A 24,634-nucleotide genomic window follows, 5' to 3' on the forward strand; every position below is an offset into this window, starting at 1 on the left:
ATAGGATTAGATACACAGCTCAGTATACAGTATCACACAGGATAGGATTAGATACACAGCTCAGTATACAGTATCACACAGGATAGGATTAGATACACAGCTCAGTATACAGTATCACACATGATAAGATTAGATACACAGCTCAGTATACAGTATCACACAGGATAGGATTAGATACACAGCTCAGTATACAGTATCACACAGGATAGGATTAGATACACAGCTCAGTATACAGTATCACACAGGATAGGATTAGATACACAGCTCAGTATACAGTATCACACATGACAGGATTAGATACACAGCTCAGTATACAGTATCACACAGGATAGGATTAGATACACAGCTCAGTATACAGCATCACACAGGATAGGATTAGATACACAGCTCAGTATACAGCATCACACAGGATAGGATTAGATACACAGCTCAGTATACAGTATCACACAGGATAGGATTAGATACACAGCTCAGTATACAGTATCACACAGGATAGGATTAGATACACAGCTCAGTATACAGTATCACACATGACAGGATTAGATGCACAGCTCAGTATACAGTATCACACAGGATAGGATTAGATACACAGCTCAGTATACAGTATCACAAAGGATAGGATTAGATACACAGCTCAGTATACAGTATCACACAGGATAGGATTAGATACACAGCTCAGTATACAGTATCACAGATTATAGGATTAGATACACAGCTCAGTATACAGTATCACACAGGATAGGATTAGATACACAGCTCAGTATACAGTATCACACATGACAGGATTAGATGCACAGCTCAGTATACAGTATCACACAGGATAAGATTGGATACATGATTTAGCAGACAGTATCACACATAATAGGCTTAGATACAGGGTTTTCCTATCTGATCTGACATAGTACCCCATGATTGTCAGGTCCCTGTTCACACATGACTTGTCACTGCCATTGCCGACCCCCACCTTCATTATAAGCACCAGTCATATTAGCTCCCTGGCTCCGCTCAGATCTCTCCCAGTGAGCAGGGAGGGTGGCACGAGCTGGCGGGGGGAGTGGGGCACAGATGCCAGCCAGGGGCTTGTGAACTTTAACAAGTAAATGGTGGAATTAATGTGCAGCTGAGCTTAATTACACAAATTAACCAATTAGTAACAGGTGTACGTGTGGGAAGCGGCTGCCAGAAATAGATGGAAGTGTTACCGCCAGCACCTGCCCTTCCTTCCCACTCCCCGGTACAGAGCTGCTGCACTGTATGTGCCTGGGGGCATCAATCTGGATCATTACTGGTGCTGCCCAGGAGTCATCGAGCGCCACACGCCCAGTTATTGTATCCTGTAGGTATAAACCAGTTGGATACTTTGTTATTAGACCAGATTGCTAATTAAATCATCAGCTATCCTAATGAGAGAATCATTAACAAGAAAGACAATGTGCTACAGGGGGCGCTGTCCAGGCAGAGACAAGAGCATATAGACAATTAATGATTAACCAGGGGCCTAAGGGTAAATGGAGCCCCCATACTAAATTAATGGTTCGAGTCCTTGCAAAACATAGTAAGGCATTGACCATGCAGCTCTCTCTGCCTCTCTCCCAGCGGGAAGTCACAGCATAGCTAAATGACCATATTAAACTAACAATTATCCTAATGAGAGACTTGTGGCTGCCTCATTTACAAGAAAGACAATATGCTGCAGGTGGCGCTGTCCAAGGCTGAACCAGAAATAAGGGCATACAGATCTTTCATGATTAACCAGGGGCCTGCGAGTAAATGGCACCTTCATACTATGTCAATGGTCCGGGCCCTGGCCATATCACAGATTGAAAAGAAGCCATGCATGACGTAAGGCATTGAGAATGCAGCTCTCTCTGCCCCTCTCGCAGCGGGAAGTCTTTGCAATAGCTAAACTAATATATCACAAAACCCTTCTCTTAAAGTGTATAAAGCTAAACTTACCCAGGCCGTGCCCACCAATCTAGAAATTGTCCCTAAAATGGACAGGCTATTGTAAGGGAGGGTTTGTTTCTTTATGCATATTATTTGGGACACATGTCCCAAATAATACAGGGCCCTTCACAACCAACTCCAACTCTTTTAATCATATGTCACTGATTCTGTCACAGTTGGAATCATTTTCTCTAGCCCCTCCCAATCCTGAGCAGTCACTTATGTTACATTCAGCACATTTATGGTCTTTACTGTCAGATGGGTGGTCCCTGTCTCTCTGCTCTTGCCCGACACCGCCCACCTTACAGTAGAGAGCACTATTGTGCTGAAAATAACAGCACCAATTGCTCCTGAATGGTAGGGGCTAGTGAAAAAAATGTCCAATTTCTCTAGAATCGGAGGAGTGGATCCTATTGAAGGTTGCAGAGAACTGGAATTGAAGGGGTTAATGAAAGGTCAGTCATTTCTAAACTCCTCATAGCTCCCCAAGTGATATACAAGATTACTTGACCTATATATTGAAAAGACTTTGTAAACACCAGCCAGAGAACAGTGCAGCATTGACAATGCAGCTCTCTCTGCCTCTCTCACAGCGGGAAGTCACAGCATAACTAATTTACCATATCACAAAATGAAGCAAAACTTTCTCCCTATAGGTTAGTCATCACATCCCAAGCTTAGAAGGGAAGTTGGCCCCCGATTGACAGAGGAGACAGCTTCTAATTGTCTATCAAAACGGCTAACAAAAATATTTTCAAGCAAACTTTTATTGGCGGGTCCTTTAAGGTCAGTCCTTTCTAAAATCCTCATTGTCTCTGCGGTCTAACATATGACATGATCATGACTTTGGAGAGCGGCTGATGTGAACAGACCCTCCTTGTCTTATATTTCTGCCCAGGGCAGCAGTATAGCCTTGACCTGTATGGTTGGGGTTCACTGCAGTCAATGATGGGCCCCAGGAGTCCTCTCCGCCCGCTGATAAAACATATCTCTCCTAGCCCCTGCCCCATCTATTCTCGGTGGCAGGCATGACTTGCATTACAAACAGCCTGACCTTTAAACTTCCAGCAGCTATGATGTATGTGGATTTTGCTGGAGGCCTGGCTGCCATCTGTATGCCGTGCACGCCGCCCTGATTGATCAACACACGTCTTTGCGTCTAGACTGTGAGACTATCATTTAGGGATTTATTTTTTACTTCTTCCCTTTTTTTTGCAGCTCTAGTTGTCAGGATGCGATCTGTGGCCATGGTCTCCCATCTCATACCTGCTATGAATCAGAATAAAGAGATAACCTCGAGAGCAATGTAAAAGCTCAGATGTGCTATGTACTGAGACATCCTGTCCACTAGGTGGTGCTGCTGGTATTAAGCCTGGATTATTACTACATAGTCGTGAATTTCTATCTCAAACCTGACTCATTATCTTATAGTCCTGCCTTAATACCTATAGGTATCACTTATTATACCTTATACATAACATAGTATCCCTTATTCAGCTTTTTTTCTACTCTCGTGCAATCCCTTTAAATCAGGTGTAAGATCCAATATATCAGACCAGAGATATTAAAGAGGTTTTCTGGGACTATGATATTGATTGTTGTGGCCTTGTCATTACTTACCAATCACAATACCGTACATTTTATAGTGGCTGTGCTTGGTATTACAGCTCAGCCCCATTCCTGGCCAAGTGATCACTTGATGTTGTTGAATTGGAGCTCAATATCATAGTCCCAGAAAACCCATTTAAGGAGGTTGTACTGGACTCAAGCAACATGGCTACCTTTTTGCAAATAGCTGTCCACAGGATGCCTATGGTAGTCTAGCTCAGCTCCATTCCCTTGAATGGATTTGAGCTGCAATACCAGATACAACCCTTGAATTAGTGTGGCGCTGTTTCAAGAAGAAAATAGCTATAATTTTCTAATTTGGGTGCACCTAAAATTAACTATTCAAGGTGTTTGTGTTCCCCATACAAAGACCCTACAGTGCAAAGACCCGAAAGCAGTTGGTCCATGCAGGTATAGTGGCCAATATGGCAGCTCAACTCCCATTACAGCTGAGCTAAAGTACCAACACCCTGCCACTATACCGTATATGGAGCTATCTGTTTCCAGTTGTGAACAGCTGATCCTTGCAGATCCCAATCCAATCAATTTTTATGACCTATCCTTAGAATAGGTCCTACATTAAAAATATCATGGACAACCCCTTTAAATCCATTACCAACTATTCTGAAACGCCTGGGGGACTCCCAGAAAAAGTTGTGACCTCCAGGCATCCTGGAAGAGTGGACTTATTTGTCCCAGGCCTGACGTAATGCTCTCACATTCACCATTCTCTTGGTCATATTATATATGGCGTGGGCGCAAAACGAGTGTGCCCCGCACATTTCATGTCAACGTCACAAAAAAAACAGTAAAAAGTGTACTCCCAAAGGGGTGAAATGATGATGCGGTCAACTGAAATTTTTGTAGCAAGTTGCACGACGGGATTGAAAATGAGCCAGAGAACACTACAAAATTGGCAATGCAGCTCTCTCTGCCCCTCTCCCAGAGGGAAGTCACAGCAAGGCTAAATTACCATATCAAAAAACCCTTCTTTTTATGTGTATGAAGCTAAACCTTGTCCCCAGAAGCTAGTTAACACATGCCAAGGTGAGAAGGGAATTTGCCCCCCCCCCCCCCAATTGAAAGTGGGCCCCATGCCATAAAGTAAACAAGATCATAGAGTAATGCTGCTCACCCAGCATAGGGAAAGCAACGGTGCTCACAATCCAGGTCGGCCTATTTTTGATACCTGGCACTAGGCCTCTAATGTTTATGGGTGGCGCCGGTCCAAGCCGAATAGCATCAAATTCTTATAAAATGCCATGTATTAAAGCAGTTACTAAAATTGTAAATAACACAGGGCATTAAAGGCTTAAAATATCTCTTCGCACAAGCGCGCCCTTAACCGAGGCGATTGTGATGCGCGACTCTGGCACCGGCGTAATTACAAGGCTTTGCAGGCAGACAGCGCAATCCACGAGGGTGTTGATAAGCCCGGGCATCAGTACAAATAAGCATATTCGGTAATCACAGCGCCAGAATGTGACCTGATTACCTCCGTTATTCCGGGCTCCAAAATCGGGGAGGGGGGGAAAATTGCTTTATACACAGAAAAATAACAATCTTTCCGGAGAGGCAGAAAAAACCCGCGACCTGCCAGTTCTTCGCGAGATCTCCTTCAGGATGGCGGGGCTGACTTCATAATTGGTCGATGAGCGTTCCCCTGAGGGAAGTGGAGGGGGTGCGGGGGTGTCTTCATAGAGATTGCTCAGGTGGCTATCATTTTTCCCGGGTGGATGAGGGAGTATTAGTGAGTAATAGCCTTAAGCTAGACCCATTAGAAGCTGTTATAGACTTTAGATAACATACCGGGCCCCGAGCAAGTTTCCCTGTGCGTCTAAATCTCTCGGTCTGCGTCTACTATTACCGAGGACATGCTGGTATTTATCGGCCCTGAAGGACGGGCGACATGAAAATCCATTTAGCTGGTTGGAATTGGAGCCTTAAGACTTGCATTAAGCCGCATTGTAGATGGTGATCCTCGTACTGGAGGCATGACAAGGGCTCGAAAGTTGTGGAATCGGTAAAATGATTACATCGGAATATATCACAAGGCCCTGGACTAAGAGGTCTAGTATTCGGACAAGGTCTGAGGACTCCTTCTCCCTTCCGCATAGCCTAAGGGTTTTTTTTTTGAGAAGATGAAGAAAGTGGCATCTCCTTGACTAAGTGGTATGACCCTTAAAGAGGACCTTCCACCACCACAAGTCCCACTGATTCGGTACAGTTGGAATTTTTTCTCTGTCCCCCACCGTCCATCCCACCCAATCATTGTAGCTATTTTCAGTGTCTAATATGCTAACTAGACTCCCTAATGTCAAGTGGGTGGTACCAGGTAGGAGTAGACAAGGGGGCTTCACTTGGAGCTCTTACCTTGTCTGCCGCTGGTTGGCGCTCTAAGTCACAACCCCTTGCCTGCTCCTACCTGACACCACCCACTTGACATTAGGGAGTCTAGTTAGTATATGAGGCATCAAAACTAACAGCACTGATTGTTCCAGAGTGGCGGGAGCTAGAGAGAAAATCCAACTGCGCCAGAATTGGTGGAAGGGTGGCAAAAACTAGAAGTGGTGGAGGGGCTGCTCTGATTTACTAGGATAGCTCATTGGTTGCGTATCTCTTCTATTAGAAGTCTAGCTATGGCCACCAACCTCTACCTACCTAATACATTGGTTTCCTCTACCACAAGTCATCTCTCGTATCAAGTGGTACCATCTACCAGAACTAGTTCACCCGATTAGTTTTCACCCCCATTTCCCTCACCATCGTTACTGCTTTCCAGTACAACAGCCAGGCAGGGCGGACAAGACTCAATGAATGTCAACTCCGACACAAGGTGACACCTGGATACAAAAGCCACTGATGGGACAGAGAATTCTACCGAGGAGACAAAAGCAGCCCCCGAGATGCCCTATTGTCTCTCCACAGAGACACGAGACAGCTGTCCGAGGCCTTGAGTGGCAGGTGAGAGCGATCAATAGACGTCCTGTCCATTATCTGGACACGCTGTCTCATCCTCAAAGAAAGAAGCTCTCCGACTATACAACATCATCTCCACACCATGAGTGACCCCTCTACCAGGCCGTGCCCTTCACCCCCGCAGCTCTTCTTGGCCACCTCGCTCTCCGTCATTTATTTCCCCTATTAGCTGCAGTAGCCCTATGACTAATCTCCAGCGCCCCGGGGACTTCTCTGGAAATTGATGGATTAATGTCTTGTGTACTTTACCAGCGGAGTCTTTCCCTGCTATGGGATTTTTTTTTTCGTCCTCCTGTTCGTCAACCATAAATAACCCTTGCTTGCCTAGAGGGGATTAATTAGAAATTCTAGCACCGTGTAAAGCGGCGTTTGTTTGTTGTGTCTGGGCTGTAAGTTACATCTTGTAATCTGGCGATAAATTATATGGGAAAAAAAGACTCGCTAACACACACTGAAAATCCACTCTGTGGTGCCGGAAAAGTACATGGGCGCCCTCCCCTCTCCACTCTAAGGCACAAGCCCCATGGGGATTGAAGGAGGTATTTGTGGGCCGTTGTCCAAAAGTGCTCCTGGGGTGAAGGTGTTGGCCGGCTTTTTAGGAGCTACGTATGGGCACTGTTGGAAGGGAAAATGGTATACTGCAGATCAAGGGGTCCTTTGCTCTATCCTTGACATTGTCTACGTTCATAATCTTGTTCTGGACCTTGGTACGGTGGATCATGGTCCCTATAGGATGGATTAAATGGCCACCATTTCTGGTGAAGGTTCATGTCACCACTTGGGACAGTAGGATTGGTTGCAGATTCTGTTCAGAAAGGGCTACGATGGGCTCCCTATGTTCACGAGCCCCACAGCAGCCAAATGGGCTACCTCTACAATGCGTACGATCTTAGTGGTGAAAGAGATGCTCACAAAAGACATCCTCAAGTGGAAACTTGATGCCCAAATATAGGAAGAGAACAGGTAAAATGCGTTAGGTCAACCAATAATACCTCGGCCCTTCAAGAGGAATCTTAATTCGACGTACTGTTGGCACCATATGTAGCCCTTTTCCTCTTGTTAGTTCGTGCCCCTACATCATTTCCCACCTGGCGTTTACTTGCCCCTACCCACCTCCTAGCCTGTTGAGTTTCACAGTCCTCATTGGAAAAAAGGATGAAAACTGTGTATTTTTGGCCCTCAATCTCTATAGTCCCCGCAACAGCTATATGGGCTACCTCTATACTATGTATGACCTTGTAAGAGGTGTTCACAAAACTCAAGTAGAAGCCCCTTATAGGCAAGGGATGGGTGAAACGTTTTGGGTACTATCCATAGTGTCCCGGTTCCAGAGTAGGATGTTTTCTATGGTGAGCACTTGTTCCACCAGGTCTTGCGTATTGTAGAGGTAGGCCATGTGGCTACTGCGGGGCTTCTAAAGATGTGGTGGCCCAACATAGTTGGTTCCATCCCCTTTCTTGATATGGACTGTCAAACTGGACAGGTTAGGAATTGGGTAGACCTACTATGGGAAATGAGTTGGGGGCATGAACCAGCTAGAGAAGAAAGGCCACCTATGGTACCAATTGGATGCCGGAATAATTCGCTTCTTGAAGATCTGGGGCTCAAGGTGTTTCTAAGTGGACATCAAGCTTCCACTTAAGGGCAAGGAATGGGTAAAACACCTTGTAGTGCCCCGGCTCTAGAAGACGCCTTATAACCCGGAATCCTGTTGCCACCCTATGTGCCGGATTATTGTTGACCTCTATAGAAGGGCACGATTTCGGAAATCTCCTCCCTACAATTATCTCCTATACCCATCATCCCGCTGGCTGGAGCGCTCCGGCATGCAGGCACACATTATAATACTTGCCAGGCATACAACATGATGCCTGCAGGCGAGATATGTTAGCTAAACGTGGAGGCAGCTCGGAGAATCTCCCAGGCTCTGCAGTCAGCAGAACGAGGGGCATTTTTAGCGCATTATGTTATTTGGTAAGATTGATGCTCGGCTGAGTCCCAGTACGGAGCCTCTGGACCAGTCTCTACTCTCAATGTCACCTCGTCCACGCACCGGCGTCCAACAGGCGTCGGGGGAGCCCGTTCAGAGCTGTTTGCACAGAGATCATGAATACTGCCTGAGCTTAAAGACAGTTTCCTAAAACACAGGCTGCACGCGTTCCAGGTCACAAAAAAGAAGGTTGAAAACCGCACCGCCCCTATTGTGCTTAAGTTGTGCCGCTATCCCCTTGGGTCAAGTTAATGTATTCCTATGGGGCCGACGCTGAAGATGTAAAAATATTTCCACAACCGGTAAAAAAAAAATCCTATTAGCTGAATTTATGTCTATGTACATTCATGTGCAAAAGTTTTGGCGCCCCTTGTCGTCTAATATGGGGCACCTTCAATTTTGCACAAGACTGTACAAATACGTCTGTTGTGAAAATTCTCCTAATCTAAAAGACATTAATAGGGTAATCCGGTTTATTTTTGTCGATGACCTCAGCAAGAGATCAGTGCGATCGGGATCGGAAAAGATCGGATTGTGATCGGTGATCGAGCAAATTTCAGGATCGGAATCGGCTGGAAAATGATCGGAAATCAGATTTTCAAATTTCAAGATCGGCTTAACCCCAAAAGTGACTTTTCCCATAGAGAAGCATTGACTAGAGTCGATTCCAGCCGTCGATCGAGCAAATTTCACGATCGGGATCGGCTGGAAAATAGGATTTTAAAATCGATCCTGAAATCTCAAGATCGGCTCAACTCCAGTGGGGGTCTAACACCCGGGACCCAGCTGATCATCTGTTTGAAGTGGCAGCGACACTCGTGCAAGAAACATGACCTCTTCATTTTTTACATTGCGCTCTCAGTGGCCGTGCAATGTAACTACAGCCTCATCTCACAGACGTGCTCGCACAAGCGCCCAGGCCCGTCAGCTGATCAGCGAGGGTCCCAAGTTTCAGACTCCGATTGATCTCTTAGGATAAAAATGGATAACTGGAATACTCACAATCTCTGAGAGATAACAAGTGTATTGAGAGCTGATCAACAGGGTTCACAAATTTTTGCATTTGACATTTTTTTTTTCCACAATTTTTTAAGACAACTTCCAAAATATATTCAGCTTATAAATAATAATGTATTAAAATGTGCAGATTTCATAAATATTTGCCCCTTCCAGGGCTTGTCCGTCAATTAGGGGTACCTACATTTTTGCAAACTATTATAAGGGTATGTTCACATTCCGGGCAACCGGTTTTCATCCAGGGGCTTTAGCATCTGTTCATCAAATAGGAGGCAAATTTGGCGCGGACATTGTTACGGAATCTGCCACAAAATCAGCATGAAATTCCTCGGTGTGAACATACCCCAATCAAGTACAAAAAATTGGTGGGTCAGGAAACCGGGATACGGCTTATCTCTAGACAACGCAGTCAGACAAGTTGGATTCCCAGCAGGGTGCCGGTGAGTGCCATAAAGAACGCACAATAATTGGGGCGTGTAAACTTTTGCACCGCCGTCATTTTTTATTTATTTTTTTTGCAAATTCGGAACCTCAGACTAGCATGAAAGCAGAAGCTTTGACAGACAAAGCCTTGCAGCGCTCGGGGAGGGAGATACAAGGAAGCATTAAGAGCAGGAGTATGGAGTGGTGGAGGGATTAGGCGGCTATTTTTATCAAGGGTTTGTTTCTACGTCGCTGCGAGCGGCGCGGCGTACAAGGGGATTATGCGGATCTATAAGTTTTTTTGCATTAAGGTTGTGATGAATTCTTCTTTAAGGAGATGCTGCGGCATGTGTCGCGTTGGGCCCGGCGTCGCCCACCGCTGAGGTGTATTTATAGGTTTCCCCATCGGACGTAACGAGTGAGAATGAACTTGTCTCCTGACGACCTTCCGTCCAATATCCTATTAATGAAAGAGGAATTAAGTCGGATAATGAGATTCCAGTTATTTTATTTTCGCAGGCTGTCAGTGACGTGTTTCCAGCACGAGGGACTGAATTATTATTTTTCTCCTGCTAGAGAAGGCCGAGGACAGCGCGTACTATAGGTGGATGTCTCAGCGGGATCATTAGCGTTAAGTAATCAGGCGCCGCGGCTGCCCAGCCTCACTTCCATCTATAATGAGCCTTCTAGCCTCCCATAATAAGACGAGATGTCCACTTATACACTCAGATTTTCAGGTCGTTATGAAATTTTTTACATTTTTTTTTTTTTTATCTTTTCTGCTAAGTTGCACTTAGAAATGATATATAGCGGGGCGTGTAAACTTTCGCACCGGCGTCATTTCTTCTCATTCAGAATGCAATTCCATAGGAGTCTATCAACAGCGCTGCGGGCAACCGTTTTGTGTGTCGCAAATGAAGTTAATTCACAATAGTGCCGGCCTTAAAGGGGCAAAAGGAGTCAAGTGGTCCCATTATAGTCCATTACTGGGTACCAAGTGGAGTACCCCTTTAGGATGGGCTATATATCTCATTGGATGGGAGCTGAGTGGCAGTAATGGCGTCCGGCCATTATACAGGTGATGGAGCTATCTGCTTCCAGCTCTGTGCACTGTATAATACGGGCATCGGAAGTGGTCCCAATATAGTCCATTACTGGGTACCAAGTGGAGTACCCCTTTAGGATGGGCTATATATCTCATTGGATGGGAGCTGAGTGGCAGTAATGGCGTCCGGCCATTATACAGGTGATGGAGCTATCTGCTTCCAGCTCTGTGCACTGTATAATACGGGCATCGGAAGTGGTCCCAATATAGTCCATTACTGGGTACCAAGTGGAGTACCCCTTTAGGATGGGCTATATATCTCATTGGATGGGAGCTGAGTGGCAGTAATGGCGTCCGGCCATTATACAGGTGATGGAGCTATCTGCTTCCAGCTCTGTGCACTGTATAATACGGGCATCGGAAGTGGTCCCAATATAGTCCATTACTGGGTACCAAGTGGAGTACCCCTTTAGGATAGGCTATATATATCTCATTGGATGGGAGCTGAGTGGCAGTAATGGCGTCCGGCCGTTATACAGGTGATGGAGCTATCTGTGCACTGTATAATACGGGCATCGGAAGTGGTCCCAAGCAGCTGAAACATGGCCGACACCGGATATATATGGCCTATCCAAAAAAAAATCCTGGATAAACCCTTTAAGGGTTGGTTGGCGGCCATATTTGATATAGAACATAGGCATAGAAGAGTGTAGGGGGAAAATTTTAGGTATCAAAGTCCCCATATGCCGTAATAAAAGCGCCTTTGTTGCCCACCAATCAGAGTTCAGCTTTTGTTTCTCGGGAGTAGTTTAAGAGATGAAAGATCCTTCGCTACGGGCAACCAAGATGGTTTCCCTGAGTTTCGATAAGCAAGGCCCCATTTTTTCCCCCGTAAAACCTCTTTTGATCTAGAATTATTGATATTTTCTTCTCGCTTCGATCCATTCGCTGGTAAATCCGGGCGGCCATATTGATTCCTCCATCCTCTTCGGAATACATAAAGGGGATTAAGCTAAAGACGTGGAATGGTCAGATAATAGGGGGTTGGGGGAGGGGGGGGCGAAAATCTTTGCAAAATGAGCGGATAATCTGAAATCTGTTTCCGACACTATCCCTCGACGCCAACTGGACGTCATATCGCCACCGGCGGTTTCCTGACCAATTATAAGGGAAGACGTATAATCTCCATCAATAGAAGGGTTGTGAAGAAGCCGCGGCGGCCTCGGGGGCTAATTAACCGCCATCCAATTGTCTCCAGACAGAAAACCTAATAAAAACAAGCGTTTCTAACTGCGGCTCGATACAATACGAGGAGGGATTTCATTTCAGGAGATGGGACGCGTTTCGGCCTCTGACAAGAGGTAAATTGGGTTTGGAACAAGCAAACATGTCTGTCCTTATCCGTAGTGAAGGACGTCTGTCACCGGGCCGACGGCATCATAAATAAATGACCCCTCAACCACGTGAGGTCCGGGTACTGCGATTGTAAGGAATACAAATGTCCAGCGTATTTGAATGTCAAACAAAATGGCTGCCGACAGTTCGTTTCAGTGATGTCATTCAAAATGGCCGCCTCCATTGAGCTGAGCGCTTTCATGGAAACGCCGGCCCACAGCTACCAGGCGGCGTCTATAATACTGTTTTGTTCTTTGGGTCAAAGGGGTTGTTGGGCCTTGTAGGCATCAGGGCTTGGGTGCAACTGCTACAATGGCAACCACTGATTGATGATGTCATACAAAATGGCTGCTTCATTGTGTAGGAGTGATGACATCATTCAAAGTGGCTGCTTCACTGTGGAGGAATGATGATGTTATACAAAATGGCTGCTTCCCTATGTAGGGTTGATGATGTCATAAGAAATTGCTGCTTCACTGTGTAGGATTGGTGATGTCATACAAAATGACCGCTTCATTATGTAGGATTGGTGATGTCATACAAAATGGCTGCTTCATTGTGTAGGAGTGATGACGTCATTCAAAATGGCTACCTCACTGTGTAGGAATGATGATGTCAAACAAAATGTCTGCTTCACTATGTAGGGTTGATGATGTCATAAAAAATGGCTACCTCACTGTGTAGGATTGATGATGTCATACAAAATGGCTACCTCACTTTCTGGGATTGATGATGTCATACAGAATGGCCGCTATACTATTTATGATCGATGATGTCATATAAAATGACCACTAGATTGTGTACGAATGATGATGTCATACAAAATGGCTGCTTCATTGTGTAGAAGTGATGACGTCATTCAAAATGGCTGCTTCATTTTGTAGGATTGATGATGTCATCCAGAATGGCCGCTATACTGTTTATGATCGATGATGTCATATAAAATGACCACTAGATTCTGTAGTAATGATGATGTCATAGAAATTGGCAGCTACACTGTGTAGGAATGATGATGTCATACACATTGACTGCGCCACTAGGTATGTCTGGTAAAAAGACTGCAAGAATGATGATGTCATACAATATGGCTGCTACACTGTGACTGAATGATGTCATACAATATGGCTACCTCCACTAAAGACATACAACATCTGTCACCACAATGCAACGTGGGGAAATTTATTAAAGGCCTAAAGCCGGGAAAAAAAAACACTGAACAGAATTTTAGGGCAAAACTTTGTTAGCAAATTTCGACAATTTCTGGAAAATGGGTGTGGCTTAGTGTAAGGGGGCGTCAACTTCCACGACTCAGCAAATTTACTATAACCTGACTCGACACATTTCTGACCAGGCCTTGGTAACGTTGCGCTGCACATGAAACGTCTCCCCATGTCGGACTCCACCAGTATACAGAAGTGAGGCGCCCGGTGCCTCGTACCTCGCTGGTATACGGCGTCTCATCCTCTCCGTGTAGTATCGTATGCTTAGACACATCACCTGCATCCAGAAGGCGACGTGCTACAAGAAAGTCGTCCTCATTACCGGGCGCCGTCTGTATCCGATGAATAATTATCCCCGCGTTCTTCCTCCACAATCTGAAAATTTTAACAGCAAGTTGAAAATATTTTGAGCAGCGACGTCGACGAAGGATCCTTCAGCGCCCGCAGCCTGATATACAGGAAAGTGCCGCAGCTCGGCCCCAAAACGCCATTTAGACGTAAAGTGCCTCTCCAGCGCCCTACAATGACGGATCCTCCACCCACCACTCCATAAGCCCAGAAAATTACTAATAACGTGCTCGCTTCCCGATATCATGTCGCCTACATAAACAAGGATTAGCGACACCCCCCCTCCCCCCCCGTCACCGTGCCGCCACCGCCTCTCTGTGGCATATGCTCTTTTCGGCTGCCAAAAGTAAGACATAAGTCATTTCTGAGAAAGAAACGCGTCTGAGGAAAAGGGTGACGTGCACCGTCCGGGCCGTGAGAAGGATTGAACTGGTCCTGGGTACGCAGCGACTGCAACGCTCGACCTGACATCCCCCTCCCCCCCCCCCCCGGCCACGACCTCGAGAGGAAAGCTGTGGGAACAGTCGCCTATGGGGTATTGGACGTTCCCAGGGTCCCTGTAAGACAAAAAATAGGACACAGGAATGCTGAGATTTGGACGTATCCCAATGTGTCGTCCACAATGTTGTCAGATATGGCAACTTAATAAGGGGTCTTCATGGGAGGGGATTAGGGGACATGTGCGGGGTCATGTGACTAGTGTAAATGGGGAACATAACCGGATCAAAATCTACGACTAACATACCGTATGTGATATTGATTGAGCTGGTGTATCTAATCTTATCATGTAGGATACAGTCTACTGCAACATGGATCTCATATGTAATACTGTATCATGAGTTGGTGTATCTAATCCTATCCTGTGTGATACTGTATACTGAGCTGTGTATCTAATCCTATCCTGTGTGATACTGTATACTGAGCTGTGTATCTAATCCTATCCTGTGTGATACTGTATACTGAGCTGTGTATCTAATCCTATCCTGTGTGATACTGTATACTGAGCTGTGTATCTAATCCTATCCTGTGTGATACTGTATACTGAGCTGTATATCTAATCCTCTCATGTGTGATACTGTATACTGAGCTGTGTATCTAATCCTATCCTGTGTGATACTGTATACTGAGCTGTGTATCTAATCCTATCCTGTGTGATACTGTACACTGAGCTGTGTATCTAATCCTATCCTGTGTGATACTGTACACTGAGCTGTGTATCTAATCCTATCCTGTGTGATACTGTATACTGAGCTGTGTATCTAATCCTATCCTGTGTGATACTGTATACTGAGCTGTGTATCTAATCCTATCCTGTGTGATACTGTATACTGAGCTGTGTATCTAATCCTATCCTGTGTGATACTGTATACTGAGCTGTGTATCTAATCCTATCCTGTGTGATACTGTATACTGAGCTGTGTATCTAATCCTATCCTGTGTGATACTGTATACTGAGCTGTGTATCTAATCTTATCCTGTGTGATACTGTATACTGAGCTGTGTATCTAATCCTATCCTGTGTGATACTGTATACTGAGCTGTGTATCTAATCCTATCCTGTGTGATACTGTATACTGAGCTGTGTATCTAATCCTATCCTGTGTGATACTGTATACTGAGCTGTGTATCTAATCCTATCCTGTGTGATACTGTATACTGAGCTGTGTATCTAATCCTATCCTGTGTGATACTGTATACTGAGCTGTGTATCTAATCCTATCCTGTGTGATACTGTATACTGAGCTGTGTATCTAATCCTATCCTGTGTGATACTGTATACTGAGCTGTGTATCTAATCCTATCCTGTGTGATACTGTATACTGAGCTGTGTATCTAATCTTATCCTGTGTGATACTGTATACTGAGCTGTGTATCTAATCCTATCCTGTGTGATACTGTATACTGAGCTGTGTATCTAATCCTATCCTGTGTGATACTGTATACTGAGCTGTGTATCTAATCCTATCCTGTGTGATACTGTATACTGAGCTGTGTATCTAATCCTATCATGTGTGATACTGTATACTGAGCTGTGTATCTAATCTTATCATGTGCGGTATTATTTTTCTCAGTTGGTGTCTATCCTGTATAATACAGCCTGATGAGCCAGTGTATCTAATCTTATAACGTGTGATACACAATGCTGAGCTGCTGTATTAATCCTATTAGATGTGATGCTGCCTGTTGATCCAGTGTATCTAATCTGTTTGCTGGTGTGTCTAAGTCTGTTGTGTGTATCTAATCCTGCCATATGTAATATAGTCTGATGTGTGGTGTATCTAATCCTATCATGCATGACCTTGCTGGGCTATGTATCTAAGCTTCTTCTAGGTGATACAGTTTGATGAGCTAATTTATCTAATCATGTGAGGTGCGATACAGTCTGCTAAACCGGCGTATCTAAGCCTGTCATGTTTAGTATTGTCATCTATGATGTTTGATACTGTCTGCTGTGCTGCTGTATCTAAACCTGACATGAGTGATATTGTCAGCTGGACTGATGTATCCAAGTCTGACATATAATACTGCCTGTATCTAAGCCTATCGGGTGTAGCATACATCTCCTCTCATACTGGCAGTCTGTACATGGGCACTGCTCAGAGCCAGCATCCTTGCCCATAGCATTAGTATTCATTTGCATGCCATTACCCAGAATCCCCCTCACCGGCGGTCAGACCACGGCGGGCTCTCATCACAGCGGTATCGGGAGCTGCCAAGAACTTTTCAATGTCCTAATAATGATGGTTAGTGCTGGGGCTGCTCCGGATGGCACGGGGCTCGCTCTGCTCCTACTCGCCGTAATTCACTTGAGCACTAAAAAGTATAAAATGTCTGTGTCACGGAGCGCAGGAAACAGAATTGTGTGTGACACGCGCCCAGAGACACCGGGCCCAGGTAATGAAATCCTAGGAGCCAGCCAGGCAGAACATGCTGCATCTTTGTAATGTAATGGAGAGTTTATCCGAGCAAGACGTACTGCAGGCTTCCCTCATCAACTCAATATAAACTCTGCTCCGGGGAGAGGGGGCGCGGGGTGTACACAGGCGCCGCTGCTCATTCATATGCTGCGAATGGGTGAGGAACACGCAAAAATATTCTAGCAATAATATACTTATCCCCATCATATACAAAGATTACCCATGTGGCTGCAGCTAGTCTAGATAGAAAACTATACATACAGTATTATAACAGTTATATTCTTGTACATAGGAGCAGTATTAGGCCGGGTTCACACGGAGTTACGTGCCGCGAGATTTGGCACGTAGACGCCGCGTGACCCTTTGCGTGCCGTACACGCTCCCATTCATTTCAATGGGAGCGGGGAGCGTATGCGCCGCGCTAGTTTGCGGCTGTGAATAAATGCACGGCCACAAACTAGCGCGGCGCATACGCTCCCCTCCCCACGTAACTCCGTGTGAACCCGGCCTTATAGTAGTTATATTCTTGTACATAGGAGTAGTATTATAGTAGTTATATTCTTGTACATAGGAGGTAGTATTATAGTAGTTATATTCTTGTACATAGGAGTAGTATTATAGTAATTATATTCTTGTACATAGGAGGTAGTATTATAGTAGTTATATTCTTGTACATAGGAGGTAGTATTATAGTAGTTATATTCTTGTACATAGGAGCAGTATTATAGTAGTTATATTCTTGTACATAGGAGCAGTATTATAGTAGTTATATTCTTGTATATAGGAGCAGTATTATAGTAATTATATTCTTGTACATAGGAGCAGTATTATAGTAGTTATATTCTTGTACATAGGAGGCAGTATTATAGTAGTTATATTCTTGTACATAGGAGCAGTATTATAGTAGTTATATTCTTGTACATAGGAGCAGTATTATAGTAGTTATATTCTTGTACATAGGAGGTAGTATTATAGTAGTTATATTCTTGTACATAGGAGCAGTATTATAGTAGTTATATTCTTGTACATAGGAGCAGTATTATAGTAGTTATATTCTTGTACATAGGAGTAGTATTATAGTAGTTATATTCTTGTACATAGGAGGTAGTATTATAGTAGTTATATTCTTGTACATAGGAGCAGTATTATAGTAGTTATATTCTTGTACATAGGAGGTAGTATTATAGTAGTTATATTCTTGTACATAGGAGCAGTATTATAGTAGTTATATTCTTGTACATAGGGGGCAGTATTATAGTAGTTATATTCTTGTACATAGGAGCAGTATTATAGTAGTTATATTCTTGTACATAGGAGCAGTATTATAGTAGTTATAATCTTGTACATAGGAGCAGTATTATAGTAGTTATATTCTTGTACATAGGAGGTAGTATTATAGTAGTTATATTCTTGTACATAGGAGCAGTATTATAGTAGTTATATTCTTGTACATAGGAGCAGTATTATAGTAATTATATTCTTGTACATAGGAGCAGTATTATAGTAGTTATATTCTTGTACATAGGAGCAGTAATATAGTAGTTATATTCTTGTACATAGGAGCAGTATTATAGTAGTTATATTCTTGTACATAGGAGCAGTATTATAGTAGTTATATTCTTGTACATAGGAGCAGTATTATAGTAGTTATATTCTTGTACATAGGAGCAGTATTATAGTAGTTATATTCTTGTACATAGGAGGTAGTATTATAGTAGTTATATTCTTGTACATAGGAGTAGTATTATAGTAGTTATATTCTTGTACATAGGAGTAGTATTATAGTAGTTATATTCTTGTACATAGGAGTAGTATTATAGTAGTTATATTCTTGTACATAGGAGCAGTATTATAGTAGTTATATTCTTGTACATAGTAGTAGTATTATAGTAGTTATATTCTTGTACATAGGAGTAGTATTATAGTAGTTATATTCTTGTACATAGGAGTAGTATTATAGTAGTTATATTCTTGTACATAGGAGCAGTATTATAGTAGTTATATTCTTGTATATAGGAGTAGTATTATAGTAGTTATATTCTTGTATATAGGAGTAGTATTATAGTAGTTATATTCTTGTACATAGTAGTAGTATTATAGTAGTTATATTCTTGTACATAGGAGTAGTATTATAGTAGTTATTTTCTTGTACATAGGAGTAGTATTATAGTAGTTATATTCTTGTACATAGGAGTAGTATTGTAGTAGTTATATTCTTGTACACAGGGGGCAGTATTATAGTAGTTATATTCTTGTATACAGGGGGCAGTATTATAGTAGTGATATTTTTGTACACAGGGGGCAGTATTACAAGCTCTCAGGAGTACGAGTGACTTTATCACTTTGGTTGTGGACTTGCTCAGGGTGATGTAAATCTGATCTAAAATAGAAACCCTGTTTACATTCCATGACCAGAGCGAATCTCTTAATGTATAAATTGTAGGATTTGCGCCCATTTCCCGGCTGTGTAGAGGAGATGGATATGTCATGCGGTAATTTCATTAATTATCTAGAAGGTGATTGGTAATTTCTCGCTTCATTACTGTATTTCTATTAGCTACTAGGTCGTCTCCGATGTCACGCTCTGATCCAATAAGTGGAAGGATTTCAGGACTCCCATATAAGTTCACAAGATGGCGTATAGAAAAGACTGACCAAGTCCAAGGAGACCTTCCATGAAATCTAGACCCTGTCCTCCCGCTGTGCCCCCTGGTGCTGTGTAACTGGACCCCTGGCAGCAGCTGTCTATGGAGAAGGTCACATCTATGCAGCACGTCGGCCCTCACAGCCCAAACCCCAAATATGACCCAAGGCAGTTCTGTAGTGGTAGAAAACATTACAATCTTTATGTTATTCGGGGGACCTAGACCACAGGGGCCCTCGTGCTGGTACAATCTATGAGGCCCTCGTGCTGGTACAATGTATGGGGCCCTCGTGCCGGTACAATCTATGAGGCCCTCGTGCTGGTACAATGTATGGGGCCCTCGTGCTGGTACAATGTATGGGGCCCTCGTGCTGGTACAATCTATGGGGCCCTCGTGCTGGTACAATCTATGGGGCCCTCGTGCTGGTACAATGTATGGGGCCCTCGTGCCGGTACAATCTATGAGGCCCTTGTGCTGGTACAATGTATGGGGCCCTCGTGCTGGTACAATCTATGGGGCCCTCGTGCCGGTACAATCTATGAGGCCCTTGTGCTGGTACAATGTATGGGGCCATTGTGCTGGTACAATGTATGGGCCCTCTTGCTGGTACAATGTACGGGCCCTCGTGCTGGTACAATATATGGGGCCCTTGTGCTGGTACAAAGTATGGGGCCCTTGTGCTGGTACAACGTATGGGGCCCTTGTGCTGGTACAACGTATGTGGCCCATGTGCTGGTACAATGTATGGGGCCCTCGTGTGTGGTATCACACCCTCAGCTCTGCTACATCTGTCTGTTTATGACTAATACTGGTATCACCGCCTCAGCTCTGCTACATCTGTATATACCTGACTAATACATGATATCACAGCCTCAGCCCTGCTACATCTGTGTGTGACTAATACATGATATCACAGCCTCAGCTCTGCTACATCTGTGTGTGTATGACTAATACATGGTATTACAGCCTCAGCTCTGCTACATCTGTATATACCTAATACTGGTATCACTGCCTCAGCTCTGCTACATCTGTATATACCTGACTAATACTGGTATTACTCCCTCAGCTCTGCTACATCTATGTATACATGACTAATACTGGTATCACTGCCTCAGCTCTGCTACATCTGTATATACCTGACTAATACATGGTATCACAGCCTCAGCTCTGCTACATCTGTATATACCTGACTAATACATGGTATCACAGCCTCAGCTCTGCTACATCTGTATATACCTGACTAATACTGGTATCACAGCCTCAGCTCTGCTACATCTGTATATACCTGACTAATACTGGTATCACAGCCTCAGCTCTGCTACATCTGTATATACCTGACTAATACATGGTATCACAGCCTCAGCCCTGCTACATTTGTATATACCTGACTAATACATGGTATCACAGCCTCAGCTCTGCTACATCTGTGTATACCTGATTAATACTGGTATTACTCCCTCAGCTCTGCTACATCTGTATATACCTAACTAATACATGGTATCACAGCCTCAGCTTTGCTACATCTGTGTATACCTGACTAATACATGGTATCACAGCCTCAGCTCTGCTACATCTGTATATACCTGACTAATACATGGTATCACAGCCTCAGCTCTGCTACATCTGTGTATACCTGATTAATACTGGTATCACAGCCTCAGCTCTGCTAAATCTGTGTATACCTGACTAATACTGGTATCAAGGCCTCAGCTCTGCTACATCTGTGTATACCTGACTAATACTGGTATTACTCCCTCAGCTCTGCTACATCTGTATATACCTGACTAATACATGGTATCACAGCCTCAGCTCTGCTACATCTGTATATACCTGACTAATACATGGTATCACAGCCTCAGTCCTGCTACATCTGTATATACCTGACTAATACTGGTATCACAGCCTCAGCTCTGCTACATCTGTGTATACCTGACTAATACTGGTATCAAGGCCTCAGCTCTGCTACATCTGTATATACCTGACTAATACATGGTATCACAGCCTCAGCTCTGCTACATCTGTATATACCTGACTAATACATGGTATCACAGCCTCAGTCCTGCTACATCTGTATATACCTGACTAATACTGGTATCACAGCCTCAGCTCTGCTACATCTGTATATACCTGACTAATACTGGTATCACAGCCTCAGCTCTGCTACATCTGTATATACCTGACTAATACTGGTATCACTGCCTCAGCTCTGCTACATCTGTGTATACCTGATTAATACTGGTATCACTGCCTCAGCTCTGCTACATCTGTATATACCTGAATAATACATGGTATCACAGCCTCAGCTCTGCTACATCTGTATATACCTGACTAATACATGGTATCACAGCCTCAGCTCTGCTACATGTGTACCTACCCTTATAACACTGTTCTATTACAGAGCTGTGTTTGTCTGCCCATCTATAACCCGAAGTTGTTTTCCAAGGCTAGCGCCCCCTGTGGAGACTATCCAATTAACTCCGTACATCCCTCCCAAACCACAAGCCACCGCTGCGACTTCTCCTGTGGATTTGGGAGAACAATTTTGCTTCCATTTAGAGCCTCGGAAATGGTGCGCATTATGGGGAGGGGGCCGGCGGGCGGGCGTGCTTTTAGGGTTAATTTCCCCTCCATTTCCTTCCATCTACTGGCTAATAATTGGGAGCTATTTTCTCCACTTCTGCGCTCCTCGGCGGCTCCACGTGCTGCGCTCATCGTGCCGAGAGCGTGTCACAAACAGGAAGCCTGAGCGGCCCTCTCCCTCGCGTCCCCGCGTGCGGGCGCTTTCAATGGCCGCGGTCAGACCTCGCCGCAAATTACACTTCATCTAAAGCCGTGAGATTTGCTGATGTCCTCGGCGCGTTCTGCTGCGTTATCATCTCCATCATTACTGCCCAGAAATGGATTTACGCTGCGTCCTATAATGTGGCGCGGCCAAGTCCTCTGCTGGTAAATACTCGCCTGCAGAACGTCGCTCCCTATCTATACCTAATGATAGATTCTCCCCAGAGACCTGCAGATCATTGCACATCATTAGTGTCGTCTTCCTTTATGGGATGTTGTCGCGGCGGACAGGAGCAGCACCGCGCGTTTCTACTGAATGATGAAGCCGAGTCAGTCGGGGGAGGGGCGGGAGATGGGTAATAAATACACTTTACATGAAGACGTGGCATCAGATCGGATCAACGTTCCTATTAATCAGGCCTCGCGTTTCCCAGATCCGGGTTCAGGAGGTCCCAAGTATTAACCGTCTACGGAGACGAAATGATGCCGCGCGAAATTAAAACCGACACACGTAGATAAATGATTCCGCCATCTACCACAGCTCGGGGGGCGCGGCTGGCGTTATATAGAGGTTTAACCCTTACCACTAATCAACGATGGGCAAGAGGGTGCGAATCTAACATACCCTCAAATCACATTCCAAGGTTTACATGCTGTGCCCCCATAACAATGGCCATACTGTGCCCATAAAGGATAGCCAGTGCCCAACGACAACCACAAGGCCCTCATAGAAGAGACAGCCCGTGCCCCCATAACAATAACCGTACTGTGCCCATAAAGGATAGCCAGTGCCCAACGACAACCACAAGGCCCTCATAGAAGAGACAGCCCGTGCCCCATAACAATAGCCATACTGTGCCCATAAAGGATAGCCAGTGCCCAACGACAACCACAAGGCCCTCATAGAAGAGACAGCCCGTGCCCCCATAACAATAACCGTACTGTGCCCATAAAGGATAGCCAGTGCACAACAACCGCCACAAGGCCCTCATAGAAGAGACAGCCAGTGCCCCATAACAATAGCCATACTGTGCCCATAATGGATAGCCAGTGCCCAAAGACGGCCACAAGGCCCTCATAGAAGAGACAGCCCGTGCCCCATAACAATAGCCATACTGTGCCCATCAAGGATAGCCTGTGCCCAACGACAGCCACAATGCCCTCATAGAAGAGACAGCCAATGCCCCATAACAATAGCCATACTGTGCCCCTGAGATAACCATACTGTACCCATAAAGAATAACCAATTCCCCATAACAATAGCCTTGGTGCCCCTGAGATAACTCTATTGTGCTGATAAAGGATAGCCAATGTCCAAAAACAACCATAGTGCCGTCATAGAGACTAAGAGACAGCCAGTGCCCCATAACAATAACCATGCTGCCCCTGTGATAACTATACTGTACCCATAAAGGATAGCCAGTGCCCAAAGACGGCCACAATGTCCTCATAGAAGAAACCAAGGGACATCCTCCACAGAGGTCGCCGTCTATCGCACAAGCTCCACTTCTTGGAGTCCGGAGAGGTCTCTGTGCCCTGATTGATAATTTTGAGGAATTGATGCAGGCCTCATCTGTACAGGGTATTCAGGTGTATTTGGGTTATAACTTGTGATACGTGTCACTGGTATAAAAAAAAATGATATATAGATATACAGATATGACTAAGACAGGTTGTGACATTGACAAGACGTCCATGTTTCCTTTCCAGCAAGTACCATAAATGCCTTGTAAATGTATAAGATTTCTATGTCTCCCCCTAGTGGTGCATCATGGTATTGTCTGCTCCACTCTCATCCGCCCTTGTATTCTGTTCTTTGTGCAGAGCCTCTTGGATCATAATGAATCTCCCCTAATACCTGGACACCACCCTCTCATTTCTGCTACTCTCGGAAGTGGATAAGAATGTCCCACCTGCTTCTTGCTTGGGTTCTTCTCCTTGTCAGATGTCAACTGTCCTCCTCACTCGTATTCCCAAAAGACTTGAGTCCTCTGAGAACCATCGAGAGTGGAAGTAAGTTATGTGCTCTAAAAAAAAGTGTACCGTCCATGTAAAAGCCAATCAGACCATAATGGCCATCGACCATGTCCTTATGACCATCAACCAGGTCCTTATGACCATCAACCAGATCCTAATGACCATCAACCAGGTCCTTATGACCATCAACCAGGTCCTAATGACCATCAACCAGGTCTTTATTACCATCAACCAGGTCCTAATGACCATCAACCAAGTCCTTATGACCATCAACCAGGTCCTAATGACCATCAACCAGTTCCTTATGACCATCAACCAGGTCCTTATGACCATCAACCAGG

The 24,634-nt window shown here is 44.5% G+C and overlaps 1 protein-coding gene across 3 annotated transcripts in view; it reads left to right on the top strand.

The window, feature by feature from the left end:
• Positions 1-24,634, top strand: part of SEMA6C (semaphorin 6C) — a 148,630-nt gene that overhangs the window by 75,690 nt on the left and 48,306 nt on the right. For all 3 annotated transcript variants that reach the window (XM_075283270.1, XM_075283271.1, XM_075283272.1), the window contains exon 3: positions 24,141-24,329. In XM_075283270.1, the coding sequence (XP_075139371.1) occupies positions 24,221-24,329 (109 nt within the window). In that variant the 5' untranslated portion in view covers positions 24,141-24,220. The remainder of the gene's footprint in view (positions 1-24,140; positions 24,330-24,634) is intronic.

Source organism: Leptodactylus fuscus, chromosome 7 (genome assembly GCF_031893055.1).
Source record: "Leptodactylus fuscus isolate aLepFus1 chromosome 7, aLepFus1.hap2, whole genome shotgun sequence".
Taxonomy (NCBI): Eukaryota; Metazoa; Chordata; class Amphibia; order Anura; family Leptodactylidae; genus Leptodactylus; species Leptodactylus fuscus.